The sequence below is a fragment of the Plutella xylostella genome, chromosome 3, assembly GCF_932276165.1.
Source record: "Plutella xylostella chromosome 3, ilPluXylo3.1, whole genome shotgun sequence".
In the NCBI taxonomy this organism is placed as follows: domain Eukaryota; kingdom Metazoa; phylum Arthropoda; class Insecta; order Lepidoptera; family Plutellidae; genus Plutella; species Plutella xylostella.
Window position 1 is genome coordinate 5,374,810 of NC_063983.1, and position 17,525 is coordinate 5,392,334.

At 36.7% G+C, this 17,525-nt stretch overlaps 1 protein-coding gene across 1 annotated transcript; it reads left to right on the forward strand.

Moving 5' to 3' along the window:
* Window positions 1–11,462: 11,462 nt before the first annotated feature.
* On the forward strand, window positions 11,463–13,587 carry LOC105380114. Its single transcript, XM_048625266.1, has 3 exons — window positions 11,463–11,685; window positions 11,757–12,683; window positions 12,945–13,587. Exons 1-3 carry the CDS (start codon window positions 11,643–11,645, stop codon window positions 13,142–13,144), a joined length of 1,170 nt encoding a protein of 389 aa, XP_048481223.1. The 5' UTR covers window positions 11,463–11,642; the 3' UTR covers window positions 13,145–13,587.
* Window positions 13,588–17,525: the final 3,938 nt, after the last annotated feature.

A 17,525-nucleotide genomic window follows, 5' to 3' on the forward strand; every position in this document is an offset into this window, starting at 1 on the left:
ACAGTATCTCTGTTTATATTTATATTTAAAGTTCCAGAAAGTTCTAAGGGTGAGATACTTGGGGGTACATAACTCCTCCCTCCTTAAGAGCGAAATTATCGGGGGGTTGCACATGCACATCTCGATGATTTCGCCACTGCAACATATTAGTGAGCTTTTTCCTATTTTTAAGAATAAACACAATAATCATTAAAAATACAATAAAATACAGTAAAAGAGTGCCTAGACTAATGCTTTTCACTTTCACTGAATTGCCCATTTCACTATCACTTTCACTATTGAGTTGTTTCAGCATGTAGGACATGTGTTGCAGGTCGCTGAGGTCCATTCCTTGAAGATTTACTGGATTTTCGTTTTCCTTGGAGTTTACTCTGGTTTGTAGTTCCGGCAGTTTTATTGAAGGGATGCGTTCTGATGACATATTCTCGGTATATGATCGTTGATGATGCAGCTGCATATTGTTAATGTAGAGGTCACAGGGTTCGTCTATAAGTATTATATACGTACCCTTTATGGAGTTACGGCTTATTTCGCTATTACATCGCTTTTCAATAATAGTTGTGTTGCGGCTATATAATATCCATTTATTAATAGATATTTTCTGAACCTTAATCTGTTCTATAATCACTGCATTCTGATTACAGTGAGTCGGGTGCTCTTTAAATGTCATCAGCTCCTCAGTGCATGTAATTTCAGGGTATGGTGCTCTATTTTCATGAGTGCATAGGTAATTTTCTTCAGATACCTGCTTGCAAGGTTGTATAAGTGGTAAATATGTAACACCTCTCACCAGGATATAAGGATATTTGGGAATTATTACAAGGGTAAGGTTTTCAGGGTCATGAAAGATAGGTAAGGGGTACATTTTATAATAATTATAGGTAGAGTTTGCTATCAATGGTATTTCTAATACAAATGTTATCTTTCTATCTATCATGTATGATTTAACATTGATTGTATCCTCTATTTTTACTAAATTTTCCAAGGTAGGTGTATACATAAGGTTTTCAGATTTAGATATATTAATTAACAGCTGTAATAAGTCAGTTGAGTTAAGTATAGATTGATGTACAATATTTATCTTAGTGAAGGCTAAGGCAGTCTCTAACTCGCTAATCTTTATATAAAGCGTTCTAAAATTACTTACAAATAGGTTATACAAGCTTAAGATATAAGTAGAGTAAACTGCATTATTTTCTTTAGTGCTGATTTCCTTTAACATTATTTCAATACGTTTTAGTCTATTGTCCATAATTTTTGAGTTATTATGTAATGTTTCTGATGAGTTAATTAGACCGTCTATCATCTTAGAAACAACGGTTAAGCGTTTGTTTGTAGAGATCTGTTGATTATTTAAATTACTTATTAACTGTTCGTAATGTTGAGCGTCTTCCTGATCTAAGTTTCCTGTTATGACTTTTATTATAGAACCAATAGGGTTCAATATTCCTCTACGGACTCGGTGTGAAGGGATTATCTGTTTAAACTTATTTATAGTAATTTTCTGTAAATACTCTACTTGTTCTCGTATTCCTAAAAATTCATTAAAATAAGGCTTATCTACGGATACTAACTTACTAAAGTTACTATACTTCCTATTATTATATTCTAATTCCATCAGTAGGCCATTTAAATCTAATACCTTAAAAATAAGCCAGTTATCCTGTTGAATAACAGCTGTTCCTTGTCTTACGGGGAGGATCCCGGGATTGTTTTCAATCCTTTGAAGTTGAAGGCCCAGGCTGGGGCTCATGAGAGCCATCATGGCCACTAAGCAGCACCTGCGAAGGGCGTTTTATGTTTTTAATGGGAATTCTAGTCTGTCTACCTCTGACGGTAACAGGGACGATATTTCTTTCAGGTTTTCCAGTAACGATCGCTTTTTCAAAACGGGGTTTATCCTTGCTCCTGCGGGTATTGACTAATTTTGTGAAAATTGGTTTTCCTTCTGAGAACTGAATATCGGTCTCACCACCACGTTTTTCACGGGATTTTTCTTTCGAGGTAAGCATTTTATCTGATATGTATTTATATAGAACTTTTGTTCGTTTCGCGTGATCTTTCATCAATTTTTGTAAGTATTGTTTCTCGAAGTTTACGTTAAATGGGTTTTCGGACTCTACATGACCAAAGACGACTTCAAATGGTGTTAAGTTAGTAACGGAGTGGATTGAGTTGTTATACGCCATGATAGAGTAAGTCATTATGGATGCGGCGTCGGTACATTGCTGTTCGTATTTTGCCAATCTGTAAATTTCAATTAAGGTGGAATGAAATCGTTCGACTATACCCATTGAGTTAGGGTTTCTAGGCGTGCCTATGTGCAATTGAATTTTATAGAGTGACATCATTTCTTTCAGTAGTTCATTATTGAATTCAGTACCGGGGTCGCAGCTTATTTTCTTTGGTACACCGTAATAAGAAAAGTATTTTATTAGTGCGCGGATGACTTCAGGGGTGCTTTTACTAGAAATTTCGATTGCTTGGCCTAGCTTGCTGAAAGCATCAACAAGGGTGAGGTATATTTTTCCTTCGATAGTGAACAGATCTATGAATATTTCCTGAAATGGGGCTTCTTGTGTTTGAGTTAACTGTAAGTATGGTTTCAGGGGTTTACGGTCATATTTCATCTTTTTGCACACGTCACATGAGTTAATTACTGCTGAAATTGTTTCAGTCATGTTATGCCAAAAGAAATGTCGCCTAATGTGTGTGAGGGTTTCTCGAATACCTCTGTGGCAGGTTTTTCCGAGGTGAAATTTCAGAATAACCGCCTTCTGTTCATTTTCGTCTTCGATGAAAACTACTCTTTCAGTGCACTCGAAAAATTGGATTGAACCACCCTTAAAAAGGCTGATTATTATATTGCTGAACTGTTTTCGATGTTCTTCCTGTTCGAAATAGATGAAATATTTGGTTTTTGGTTTTATGTATTCTTTCAGGAATTGTTTTATTAGATCTTGGTTATCTATGGGTAGGAAAACTTCTAAGACCTTTTGTTTTTCGCGGGACCTGTCTTGAACTTGCATACTGTTTTTATACCATTGAAAAACTAATATTTGATTAGGCTTAGTATCGATTGCTTCGTGTAAAATAGGTATACCGTGTGACTGAAGGTCCTGTGTTGAATGTATTGTATCAGATTTACTGGAGAGGGATGGAACCGGATATGTAATATTTTCTAAGTCTGATTTTTCAGAACTTGAGTCGGATATGGTGATTGTTTTTTCTTTTTCAGAATCAGATATGGTGATTGTACGTGAGTCCTGTGAATCGCGGGGTAAGTCCTTTTTGTCATAATTTACTACCATTGAGTCCTTATCAGATAGTGCATTTACTTTTATACGCTACAATGCGTCAGCGTTACTGTTTTGTTTGCCCTTTTTATATACTATGTCGAAGTCATAGTCTAAGAGATTTAACCTCCAACGGGTAAGTTTGCTGCTGGGTTCCTTGAGAGAATGTAACCACGCCAAGGGACGATGGTCGGTGTAAATGATAAACTTCTTCCCGTAAAGATAGGGGCGGAAGTGTTTGATGGCCCATACAATGGCTAGAAGTTCACGTTCGATCGTGCTATAACGTGATTCGGTTTCGGTCAGAGTTCGGCTTGCATAAGCGACGGGGAGATCACTACCTACTGCACCTTGTGAAAGCACTGCACCTAGGGCTATCTGGGAAGCATCGGTGGTTAATATAAAAGTTTTTTCAGGATCTGGGTACTGTAAGAGGGGTGCGTTTGTTAATAGCTCTTTACACTTCTGAAAGGCATCTATGTATTGTTGATCTATTACAATTTTGTTGCGTTTCTTGAGACAATTGGTAAGCGGTTTCGTTATTTGGGCAAAGTTTTTGATGAATCGGCGGTAATATCCGATGAGGCCAAGGAAACTCTTTATTTCGGTGGTAGTTTTAGGTATGGGATAATTCAGGACTGCCTGAATTTTATCGTCATTCGGCTGTAAACCGTTCTGAGTTATTTTGTGACCTAGATAAAGAACTTCCTTGCACAAAAATTCTGTTTTGTCTAACTGTACTTTCAGGTTGGATTCTCTAAGTCGTTGGAAAACTGTTTTAAGCTTGTGAATGTGCTCCTGAAGGCTAGCTGAAAAGATTATCACGTCGTCCAAGTATACCATGCAATGGATGTTATGCAGGCCTCTTAGAACGTTGTTCATTGCGCGCTGAAAAGTAGCGGGCGCGGTTTTTAAACCGAACGGCATACGCGTGAACTCGTAATGCCCGTTCTGAGTACTGAACGCTGTCTTCTTTCTGTCTCTTTCTAGCACTTCTACCTGATGATAGCCGGATGCCAAATCTATTGTGCTGAAATATATAGATTTTCCTAGCTTATCTAGTAAGTCAGTGATGTTAGGCAAAGGGAACTTATCGTCTGTAGTTATTTCGTTAAGGCGTCGGTAATCGACTACCATACGGAACTTTCGTTCGCCGGATGCATCTAATTTTTTTGGTACGAGGTGAACTGGGGCACTCCACGGAGAGTGGGATTCTTGTATGACGTTATCCTTAAGCAGTTTTTCCACTTGTCTATTGATTTCCTCATTAAGGACCGGGGGTAATCTATAGGGTTTTACATAGATCGGATCTTCGTTAGTGGTTCTGATTTCATGTTTTACCTGATTGGTGAAAGTTAATGGTAATTTGTCTGTGTAAAAGATATCGCGGTACTCATAACAAAGTTGGAAAATTGCTTTTCTTTCCTCCTCGTTCATGTGATCAAGGCGGATTTTATTAAGGTTGTCTTTTAATATTTCGTCTACATCATAATCGGTGGTGGCGGTGTTGAAATGACATTTTATTTCTGTTTCCTGAAAAGGTTGGACCTGAAAAGGCTTATGGAATGTCAGCGTTACGCTTTCCTCTGAAAGATTTTGTATTATTGTTTCAGCGAGGCCATTCTTACAAGTGACTATTGCTGAAGGCATTCTAATTCCGTTTCCGAAATCTCTGTAGTCAACTATCGCTTCACCATTTTCTAAGCTCGTGGGAATTTTCACACGGGTTTCTGAGCGGGGCTCAAGGATAGCCTGTCGAGGTGGACTGTATATTATTGGTATCCGTGTGTTGGGTGTTATAAGAAGTTGGTTTTTCATATCTACTGTGGCTTCAAGCTCCGTCAGCAGATCTGAACCAATCAAACCGTCATAGTTTTTATCTATGCTGTACAGATAAAATTTATGTTTCAGTGGGCTCTGAAATGTTTTCAGGAGAGGTATGTAAATTACTTCTCCGTGCTTACTGCGTGAGTGGGTACTAATTACTTCAAAGGGCTCTTGGTATTTGAAGTCTGAAAAGTAATAGTTCGCTATTTCAGGGCTCATGAAAGATCGGGTGCTACCAGTGTCGATCATGAACTTAGCATTTATTTCAGGGATGACTATATGGGGTAGTTTATTAACTTGGTGGCAATTTATTTGTATTATCTCTTCGGGTTGGTTGGGGAGGCTTCTTCCTGAAAATTTTCATTTTCAGTTTCAGTCTCTATTTCCTGGTTAGACATAGGTGGGATTTCATTATAGTATTCGTCATTGTACGCGGGTTCTTCGTGAGCGTACTCAGGATAATAGACATTATCGTCATAGTTTTCAGGTTGATTTTGCTCTGATTCGGGTTCGTATGGCAACTCGTTATAGAAGAGTTGGTTCATATTAGTTGGCTTCGAAAATTGTTTTACAGGGGCTGTTCTCATAGATACGTCAGTCGTCACTGCGTTGTTGGATTTATAGGGGTGAAACTGCTGGTTGGGAATTCCAAATTTAAACTGTGGTCTCTGCAAGTTTTGGTTGGGGATGCCGAACTTAAATTGATTTTGGGGTAAGTTGGGCCTGTAACCAGTTGGCTGAAAATTGGGCCTGTAGCCTGTAGGCTGGAAATTCGGTCTGTAGCCTGTAGGCTGGAAGTTGGGTCTAACATAGGGTTGATTTTGGGGGATGCCAAATTTAAATTGGTTATTTTGCGGTACAAGAGGTCTGAAGCCTTGCTGAAGGAATGCTGGTGGTCTGAAAGAATTCTGGTTGTTAAATGATGTTAACTGAGTGGGTTTTGACGTGGGGGTTGCATTCTTTAACATATTGTTTCTAGATTGATATTGGAATTTGAAGTTTACCTCTTCCAATACGATGCTTAGGGCACTTTCGATTGAATTACATTCTTTCAACCTTACAATCCTTATTAAATCCTCAGGCAAGTTATAGAGGAAAACATTTTTGGCAAGATTCTCATATATTGTTACTTTACTTTTTCTTAGTTGTTGGTCTTCCAAAAGGTTGACCTTGGCTATTAAAGCGCTTTTAATGTGTTGTATTCTACTGTAAAAGCTAGAAAAGTCTTCTTGTGGGTTAATTTTTAACGTTTCCAATTCGATGGCTATACACTCTTCTGAGCGTTTATCACCGAAGCTTTGTGTCAAAATTTCTTTTAGCTGTTGCCATGACTCTATATCCTGTCTTTCGCTGATAAGAACAGCGGCTTTGTCAACTAGTTTGCTCGTAATTAGATGGTACAGGTAGAGCTCCTGTTCGGGGTTGTTATCTCCTTTATATGCATTGATAACATATTCGCATTTCGTGAGAAATGTCCTTAGTAACTTCCCGTCACCATTGAAGGTGGGTATTACTCCAGAAAATTCGCGGGGTATTAAAATTATTTTAGACATTACTGATTTTAAGCAAACGCTTCCAAAATAACTCAATAATTATGGGAATTTTCCTAGAATAATGATTACTTATCCTATATTTTACTTAACTAGGGGTTGCAGAATTTGATGCACTATAATTTTTAGCTTTAAAATTTACTTTAAATCAATTTAATCAATTTAATACACTTTACTTAATATCTAGCGTTAAGCAGAGAGAATTTGATCCCTAAATAACATGTGAAAAATGGAGAGGACTGGATTTGGGAGGTGAGAAGTGTACTTACCAACGCATCGCTGCCTCAACACTCGAGCAAAAACACTAATGCACTTTTGGATACCCGTTTCTTGACGTATTTGTTTGGTTCTTGGAATAGCCGTTTAATAGCGAATCGCGACGTAATTTCACCTTTTTAGGTAAGCAAAATTTGATGCTCGAACCGACAGATGCGAAACACGCGCTGCTAATTTATAGCGACTATCCTACCGGCTGCGCCAGTCAAATTGCGGGTCCGCGCTATTAGGTTTTTAAAAACTAAAATTAAAGACGAGCATAACCGTTCCGATTTGAGGTCCGTTTAATACTGACTCATACAATGACATAGTCTTAACACTAAGAGTGGCCTACGTGACCAATCTGCTGATACATCACTCTACACTCCATACAGTTGATGCTTTACAAAGTTGGAGGTTCGTGGAATGATCCATCAGCATCCTGGCTGATGCAATAACAATATAATATGTTGCAATGCTTACAGTATCTCTGTTTATATTTATATTTAAAGTTCCAGAAAGTTCTAAGGGTGAGATACTTGGGGGTACATAACTAGATACAAAACAATATCAATAACTTACCAATAAAGTATCAATAACAGAATGCTAATAGATTAAGGTACATGTAATTAAATATGTATCCATGAACACGTTATGTATTATTTTAGATCGTAACATGTACTTACTTTTACTACATAAAATAGTACTCGTATGTGCTTGAACGTAACTAAAGATATCTAGAATAGGCATAAGTTATGATTTTTTAGTAACGAAATATAGTTAAATAATAAATCTGTGTCATTAAAATATAACCTGTATTTAATATAATTTTCCGATAACAAAATATGGTCATACTCACACTTGAAATTTCCGCTTTAGCCAATTGCATTTCTACCGCGATAGCCATTTTCATTGATTTGAACTGACTGGTAGCATTTGATCAATAGTGAGCAAGTGTTTGCACAGTACCTACACAAGAGCACTCTGTTATATCAAACTCACAGCTCAAAGCCCAAATGGTAAGACTGGATAGAGGATTGCTTTACATGCCCGTTCGACAGAATGGATGATTTTTACTTTCGGACATACATCTGCCTAATTTGGGCTATACAGTATGCGAGATTTTTCAAGGTCCGTTAATAAAGTTCAGAAGTTCCGCAGCCGAATGACAAAAACAGAACCCACAGTTCCTTCAAACCTGTCGGTGCTATTTGGTCACATGACACTTTACTTAATTTCAGAGAATTTCCCAAACTCAGTGGCTCAGATGATCCCCTGAATCGCCCCCTTTCGGCTTAGTATACCACTTTTGCAACGCCCTGTATAAGGGTATGTAATATATTATTATTATTGTAGTCTTTGATCAATATCATCTCATATTATCAAATCGGACGTGATATATTAATAAATAGGTGACTTACACACGCAGACACTTGAATAAGTACCCAGAAGTAGTCAGCCACCACACCCTCGTGAGTAAATATTCCTACAACCCTACAGAAGGACTTGCCCAAAACGTACGTACCTACCTACCTACTAATAATATCGTCCCCGGCAGACCGCTCCACTCGCAAAATTCAATTACGTCCACAGTCATCGTGTCAGAAACGCCACTTGTAAAAAGGAAACGGACCAAAACCCGCACAAAACTGTAAGAAGTTCACATAATTCCCTGAACTTTACACGGAAGATTTCTGAACACCCTTAGCACCTGCGGAATTGCTCCCTCCAAACTTGAGTCTTAAAACGAAGCCGCTCTGGGACTTAATTTGTCGTTGTTGAATGTGATTACCGGAGTTCTGTTGAAACGACAAATATAACTTTTCTAGTAAACGTCGCCGAAGGAAGCGGAGCGAGCATTGGGGTTATTCTGTACATTATCAATTTGGTTCTTAACTTTTTACTGTCTATCAATGCATATTAAATGTGTATTATTTTCTATATCTAGATTATTAACTGGATCTCATTTTCATGGACTACTTACTTATGTAAGTGTAAGTGTAACAGAAAACAAGAATAAATTGTAGATATGCATTATTTAGGTAGATTCTTGTAGTGGAAACCTAGAATCAGCAGTTTGGCAGGGTGGAGCGACGACGCACAATTCAGCTTGATCTTATCTCGTAAAATTCATTATGAGGAAACTTACGAGTCTCTATTTTGTTGAAGATGTATTTGCGTTAACCCTTATCCAACTTTCTTTTACTCTGCTTTTCTTACGGATAGGAGTTTAACTCTATTAGGTGAAGTTAGTGATCTTTACAAACATTAATTTATCGATTGGTGAGTGTTTGTCGATTACATTTACTCGGTCTCCGATTCATGATTCAGTACCTATTCTACATAATTCTTATCCATCAATAGTAACTTAATGTACCTATTTACATAATTATAATACCTACGTGCTTACTGACCTTTGATACGTATTTCTCTAACATTGTTAACAATATTTTAGAAATTCAATTGTACGTAGGTTCCTCCTTACTGTTTTTACAAGTAGGAATTCCACTTTATCTTCTATTTTGTGGTTAAAGCGACCAGCACGTTTTGGTCTAGTAGTCGGACTGAGACAAAGGCGGCCATTTCCGTAGGGGATGAAAGTTCCTGTTTTGTCGGTCAGCCGTATTTGTCTTTTTCCTTTATTCACAGTACCTACACACTGCATCAAAGAGGTTGAAGATAAACAGGATTTGTTTAGTTCCCTAGATTAAACACTAATGAACATAAGCACTCATTAATTTCTGGTGCTAAAAGTCTCCTTGTAGGCTAAGGTGCATATATAGCCAACCTAAGCGTCATCCGCACATCTCTAAAACCTGCACATCTATATTCTCTATGACGTGTACCCTAAGTGCATAATTGTAACTCCTGTATACTTACCTACTTTGCTTTTCGACTCGCTTGCGAGTCACATCTGACCTTTGGGTATAACATTCGTGGACAAATTAAGTACGTGTAAACCAAAGATGATAAAAGCTAAGCTTACAGTCCAACTATAAAGTCGTGAAAACGGAAGTGGATCCTAACTAATTGTTTAAGATCGTATTTAATCGATCTGTTATATTTATTAAAGGACAAATCCTTTAAAAATCGATAGTCAATCGGTATTTTATTTTCAAAATGTATGTAAAAGTAAGTAAATAACATACATATACATATATGCACTCTCGACTGTTATGCCCGAAGGGTTCACAAGCGAGCCACCCACTTTTCGCAGCAAATTTGTACTCACGTGATAGGTTGCGAACCATATCACCGATTTGGAATAAGTACAATGCACTTAGGATACACATCTAAAATCTAGATGTGCAGGTTTCCTCACGATCTTTTCCATCACCGTAAGAGCACGTCATATTATTGTACTTAAACTCCTTAATTGAAAACACTATTGAAAGAATTCATTGGTACAGGCCAGGATTTGAACCCACGGCCTCTCGATTGAGAGGACGAGGCCTTATCCATTACGCCACCACCGCTCCAAATAACTGATGATCATAAAAAGTCTTATCAAAATCGCACTCTTTGATGTCAGGACTTTATAGTTTGACTGTAGCTTATATTTCTCACGTGTTCATGTACTTACTTGCTGAAGTTACAGTAAAGCTTGAACCTCGGTAGAATGCGGTTTAAACAGATTATTATAGCCGACTGTACGGCGTGCGCTGCCGACATCACGCGCACCTCGCTGCAGGAATCAGAGGTAGTGGGGCGTGAAACAAACTTTGACGCTAACATTTCTAGATTACCTAGACGATGCTATGTGCGCTTATTTTACAGGACAGGCCTTGCATCTAGATATGAGTATTCTTTGCATATGAGTAAGTGATGTTATGCACGCATGAGCTAGCACCTATGAGTATTTACCTAAGTAGGTAATTTATTATGTTCTTGCTAACAAAGATAATATTTTAATATAGTTTAAAAAAATATATTAAACCTTTACCATAGTACATCGGTAACTACTTGGCTTTTAGTCTTGTAATTTAATCTTCTTGAACCCTCGCTTTTTGGATTCTACTGAGTTTTTTTTTTTTGCTACTCCAATTAGAGACGAATATAAACAAAAGCCGAGATGAAAAGGTCAGTAACTTGATATTCTTAGTGCTAACTTTTAAGTGAAACCCTTAAATAAAATTAAATCAGTGTTTCTGGAAAAATATTGAAAAATGTATACCTACGTGGAAGGAAGCGAGGCGTTACACAGCATGACTCAGTATTCCTTCACGTGCAACAAATACAGGATGTAAACAAATTACATGCGCCCGAACAATTTTTTCACATGGTCAAATTTAACCATTTTCTCCAAGGAAACATAGTATGCCGTTGGTTTGTTTTGTGGTTCCTAATGCGAAAGTTGTATGGGCGTTCATTTGCGAGGGTATTCTTCTTTGAGAACGCTGTTCAGCTTAACTTTAGTAGATTTATGTGTTAAAATTTATCTGATACATTTTACACCCTGTATATGAAATTTTTCGTTCAATACAAAACAGTTCCTAATAGTTGGTGCTCTGGAACAATGCAAGTCACTTTCGTGGAACGGCCATTGTTTACACGGTATTAAACTCTTCACAGAGTGCATATTTACAATACACCAGCTGACCATTAATTTTTTACTGATAAAATATTGTGATAGCTTCATTTAAACCTATTTAGCGAGTGAAATCTCTCAGTCACTTTCCAGTTTCTCCCGGCATCAGTCTGGAGACAGGTCACTATGGTTCCTCTGGTCATTTTAGTGGTGCTGTGCTCCAACTCAGGTAATTATTATACCCATAGAACTTTTAATTTTCTTCTTGCTTGATAATTGTAATAAACATTTATATTCTAGTTTTCGGACAAATCTTTGAGGAAAAACAAAACCTGTGGCCTGGTGCAATGTCCAACATTGTTCCAAGTGGTCTTGTGGAAGGTGGCCAGCCGTGTTCACGTCGAGCATTCCAAGGTTCACCAGAATCTTTAAAAACCTTGCCACTAAATGAAAATGAGGATAAAGATTATAAACCCGATATTATTTTCAATTCGAATTCTGAAATATCTGAGGATGACAGCGAAATAGAATATAAAGATAATATCTTTACATCTAACGTACCATCAAACACACAAGTTTCAAAATGTAGTGGGGCGAAAACTACAAATGTTAAACGAAAATCGAATTCAAAATCAACACCACTTGAACTTAGTAATAAAAGAAGTTTGACAAACAATGATTTACATAACAATATTTTACCATCGGATTACCAAATAGAACCTCCGCGTAACACACGACCTCTACATGAAGCTTTAATTAAAGCTACTAAAGCTGCCTCAAAAATCACTGAAAATAAACCAGAAAGCAGCGAAGACAATGATTGTCCTTTCAAAATCAGAACACCAAATCAAAACTTTGATGAGAAAGAGCCGGTTCATCTTGAAAATAGGAGAATTGGTGATTTTGTGGAAATAAAAGGAGATGGATTTGTCAATGGTATCAGAACACCAAATCAAAACATGGATGACAAAGAGCCGGTTCATCGTGAAAATAGGAGAACTGGTGATTTTGTGGAAAATAAAGGAGATGGATTTGTCAATGATAATCGTGACGCCACAGGCTCACCACGCTCGGCTAAAAGTCAGCAATCTGCTGACATAAGAGTGTGCTACGCGTGCAGTACCACTAATGACCCGAGCTGCCAGTCGCCCAACCCCAAAAACACCACCGTGAAGTACTGCCGGCAGCCATACGACGCCTGCGTTACTAAGACTTTCAAGGTTGAAGGTAAGCTAATGAATTTTCCACTATGAAAGGAAATAATATATTATAAAAACAGTACAAAAAGGCAGCCTTATTGCCTAAAGTAATCTCTACATAACAGTTTTTCAGCAATCGGTTTTTGCGATTATAATTCTCTACATAACAGTTTTTCAGCAATCGGTTTTTGCGATTATAATTATTTCTACCTATCGAACGTTTAACTTACTCTTATTTATTTATATTTAAATACTAACAATTAACAATATTAACAATCTTATTTTGTAGCTGGAACAGTGTTGACCAGAGACTGTGGAACCTCGTGCGAAGACTACCCCCAACAGAGCAGCTTTCACCCCGTCGCCTCAAAATGCAGCGCCTGTCACACAAACCTGTGCAACGGAGCCTACTCTGTGACGGCACAGAATATATTCTTCATCTTTTCTGTGGCTCTCCTTTCTATTTTCAAACTCAGTTATTTTAAGTGAACAAAAGTGAACAGTAGGGCGATCACGAAAAACAGAGCTAACGTATAGAATCGAATGCGAGTGCGACAATTGTCAACTTGACAGCACTTTCGAACACTTTTTACCTTTCGAATAGAATGACCACAGAGTACATAATATTATTCTGAGAATGACCTATGGAATGATAGCTGTCAAACTTTCGCAAATCTATACAGTATACACCGCCATTTTGTTGTTGACAGGTTGACAGCACTTTCGAATAGTCGCACTCGCATTCGATTCTATACGTTAGCTCTGTTTTTCGTGATCGCCCTACTGAAGTTCTTAAAATTGTAGAATGTTTCGTCTCACTTCCGGGATATTGAAAAGAAAATTTAAAGAGGCACAGAATAATACTGAGTGATTTGAAGAAATTAGTAAGATTTGTATTTAATATTGTCAATAAATTTATATTATCATTGAACTTCATATTCCTTATTACTTGGTTCCTTTCAATGTGTTTTGAGTATATTCATAAAGATTATGATAAAAGATCAAATATATGTACTTACTCTTTATTTCACACAAACAGCGATTCACATACTTATATACTTAACAGAAAATAAATAGCACAATCGACAGCCTTATTACTGAAAGTAATCTCTTCCAGACAACCACACAGATAGTCTTATGAAGTCTTTATATACTTAATTAATTACTTAAGTATACTTACGTATGTAGATAACTATCACCTAGGCCAATATTGCTTCTGAAAATGGCGGAGACTGAGAAAGACGGATAATACTCATAACGACGGATTAGTGCTAGCTTAGCACTACAGCTTGGATGAACCACTCAATACGCGAAACGTGTCTCGGAAGCTGGATCCAGATAAAATGAATTTTCATTGACCTGTTTGTGAATGGAATATTAAAATTCAGTTTTAATTAAAAGCTTAACAGAAAGAAAGCAAAATGACACCAGGGATAAAACGAATAATAATCAACTAAGTTAGATTGCTTTCCTGTTAAGTTGGCGCGGTAGGTTTTTGTTAATTTTAAACTTTTACCTCAGCCCTTTCTCCTTATTTTGCCAACGATGTCAAGTTATTTAAAAATGTTTCTGGGAATAATCATACAAAAGTTTGATCAAAACAATAATTTGAGTTAAATTTTAGGAGAAAGTCTTTTTCTGAACATTTTAATTTCAATTCAAATTTATTACATAAAAATGTGGTATATAAGTTAATTTAAGTTCAGTTTTCATTGTATGAACCTAACAATACCTACAGCTATACAATATATAGCTATACATATTTGTCCGGCACTTATTTTTTTTTAATACAATAATAATCCCGCATACCTCTTTTTGAAACCTCCATGTCAAAGTATATTTTCAATACTGAATTCAATAATAAAGGTTACTGCCCATCTCTGCTGGCGTCTCTCGGGACATTTCGACATAAAACCCGTGATTCTGGCTGTAAATCCGAATGTAGGAGGCATACCACAGGGAGGGTAGCGGTTGCATTAAGGAACTAGTTACGTTTGCTCTCTCGCTAGGGACAACCCTCAAAAGAGGGCCACATGTAGGTACCTGAGACATTAAATAATATATTTAAGAATATGAAGTAAATATTCCCAGTTATTGAAATAAATAAATAATAAATATTTTGTATGCATCATAAATGAGTATGTCTGAAATATATTTTCCACCAAAATGCCACAAAACACAAATGCTTTAGGGTTGTTACAAAGGCTTATAGCGCCTCCAATTTTCCATAACTACCTACTTACCTATTATCTAAATATTATACGAAAGTGAATTATTTTACTATCATCTACACTACATCTATATCTGATTAATATACTCTCATAGGCATAACTTTTATAGGCATAAGTTTTACGTGGTAAGAACTGATTAGTTTAATATTTATATAGGTACGGTGAATAATACCTACTTCCTTTCTTACTTAAGACCAATTTATTTTTCATAGTGTAGTTTCTAGGTAATAATTGTATTACAATAAGCTCAAATAATAAGTTCCTACTCTCGTAAAATTTAACGATAAAGGACATTGTATTTATGTTTATCTTTTTTCACTTATATACTGCTGAAAGTGAAATTGTTAGCGGATTGCGTTGTTTCGAAATGTATTCAAACATAATATTTTTGAAAACTTTACTGGTGTGTGTGTTAAATATAGATTTCTATTTGTAAGTTTAAGAATATACACTGTATGTTTTCTCTTCTAATAAAATAAAATAAAATAAACCCTTAACTAGGTACCTATATATAACCATATATACAGGGTGTTGCAAAAAGGGTATACTAAGCCGAAACCTACATGTGCAGCATGGCATATCTAAGCCCGAAACTGAAATCAGAATTTCAAAATTCGCAAAAAAAATATTCATTTTCCATAGAAACTTTGTTGGTCACGTGACTTTTTTAGTATGGAGAATTAAAAAAAAAATCGCGAATTTTGAAATTCTGATTTCAGTTTCGGGCTTAGATATACCATGCTGCACATGTAGGTTTCGGCTTTTTATACCCTTTTTGCAACACCCTGTATAGATTGCCATGGTATCGTGGGAAACTTTATTACCATTTACGAAAAGTATATAAAATAATAGTTAAAGGCTAAGTAGGTAATATACAGATACTCGAGCCAGAGATTGAGCCATTTATTCATGAGCTAAGAAAGTTACATGATATTATTGGTCGTAATATTCTGTATTGTACAACTTTTATTGCTATATTTTAGGTAGGTTTTCTCGTAATAAAACCCACTTATTTCCTAATTCAATAGACTTATCCTATATAATATGAAAAGTTAGATGTTTCCGTATAAGTAGTGGGATATGTGATAACTTATGTTATCTAACTCTAAGTGACGAAGGTATTTTGCTTTGCATAGGTAATGATTACACGATGTCCCTGCTGATTGATCTAATATTGGTCAACGGAGTATCTAAATTATTTGCATAATACAATCAGGAGTTGGAGTTCCAAGAAATTATGTAAAGATATAGGTACTGAATACAATTGTATAACCAAAATCTTACTGAGAAAATAATCGTATTTAAATAATACCTAATAATAATATGAGGTTTTCAAGTTTCCAGCAATAAAATAATAAAATTGTTAGGAAGAAGGAAAAGTGAAAATTCAATAAATTCGTAAAGGTACGTTTGTATTATCGTCATAAAGATGTGTGAATTCAAATATTGAGCCTCAAGATTATACATTCCGCGCGACGCTGCATCAGCACTTTTCTGAACTTACAGTTATTCCGCAGAGACTTCAAACACTTCGGATTCAGAATACAGAATAAGGGCGTTTTGGTATTCAAAGTAGATGGCCCTCAAAGTTATTTCGTTCCTAATATGTACATAAGGGGAAAAACATGAGACATAACTGATTCGATTCTCTATTCCGGGCCAAGTCTTCCCGAGGATCACCGAAATAGGAAAGCATATTTTGGTACAGATGCACAACGGGCAGTGACGGGTAGTCCAATTTTGCTTCGAGCATTCCCCCACAGTTTTCGTCTCTAAATCGAGTTTTGGCTGAACCACGCTACGTAGTATTGGATACAGGAAGCTCTACTACGAGCCTACCAAATACGGAAGGATTAGGACAAAATTGTGCAGCTGCGGGGAAGCTCTCATTGAAATATGACCATTTACAGTTTGACATAGACAGTGGCGACACCGCCGGGGTATGGAGGTTGTTTGCGTATGCTTCGACCTACCTATACGACGTAGCTTGCAGCAGAAGCGAATATGCATTGCAGAGAATTGGACGGCATAACATGGCTCCGCGCTCGTGTCCCACAAACTCACTTTGCAACCGACCCATGCAAATTTGATACTTCCGGTTAAAGAGATAAGGGTTCACAGCCTTGTTGCAAATGTTGTGAGATGTGAGTGAGTTTCCAGCTTGTATAAGTTTTTGTGCCTTTGTTCATATCGAAGATTTGTTGGTTGATATTGGTATTACCATATTGCTATTGGTTCTTCCGTATTATGAAATTTCTATGTTACATTTAGAAATATCAGCTGGAATAGAAACTATATAATCTATAATCTGGGTTCCGCTCATCTGGCATAATCTTTATTGACCAAAACTCATTTCGCATAACTAGTATGGTCTAAACTTTTTTGGCCGAACCATCACTTTGCCAAGACTTATGTGGCATATGAACTAGCTCTAAACACAAAAAGTAAAGAATCGTCCACCTCGCTTTTCCTAGAACCTACTGATCCAAATGAAATAATTACCATAATAAATAGCTTAAAAATAGAGAGTGCTCCTGGATTAGACGGGATAACACCACTACTGCTAAAAAATACAAAAAACATCATTGCTGAACCTCTAGCTCACATTTTTAACCTTAGCATTACTAATGGTTGCTTTC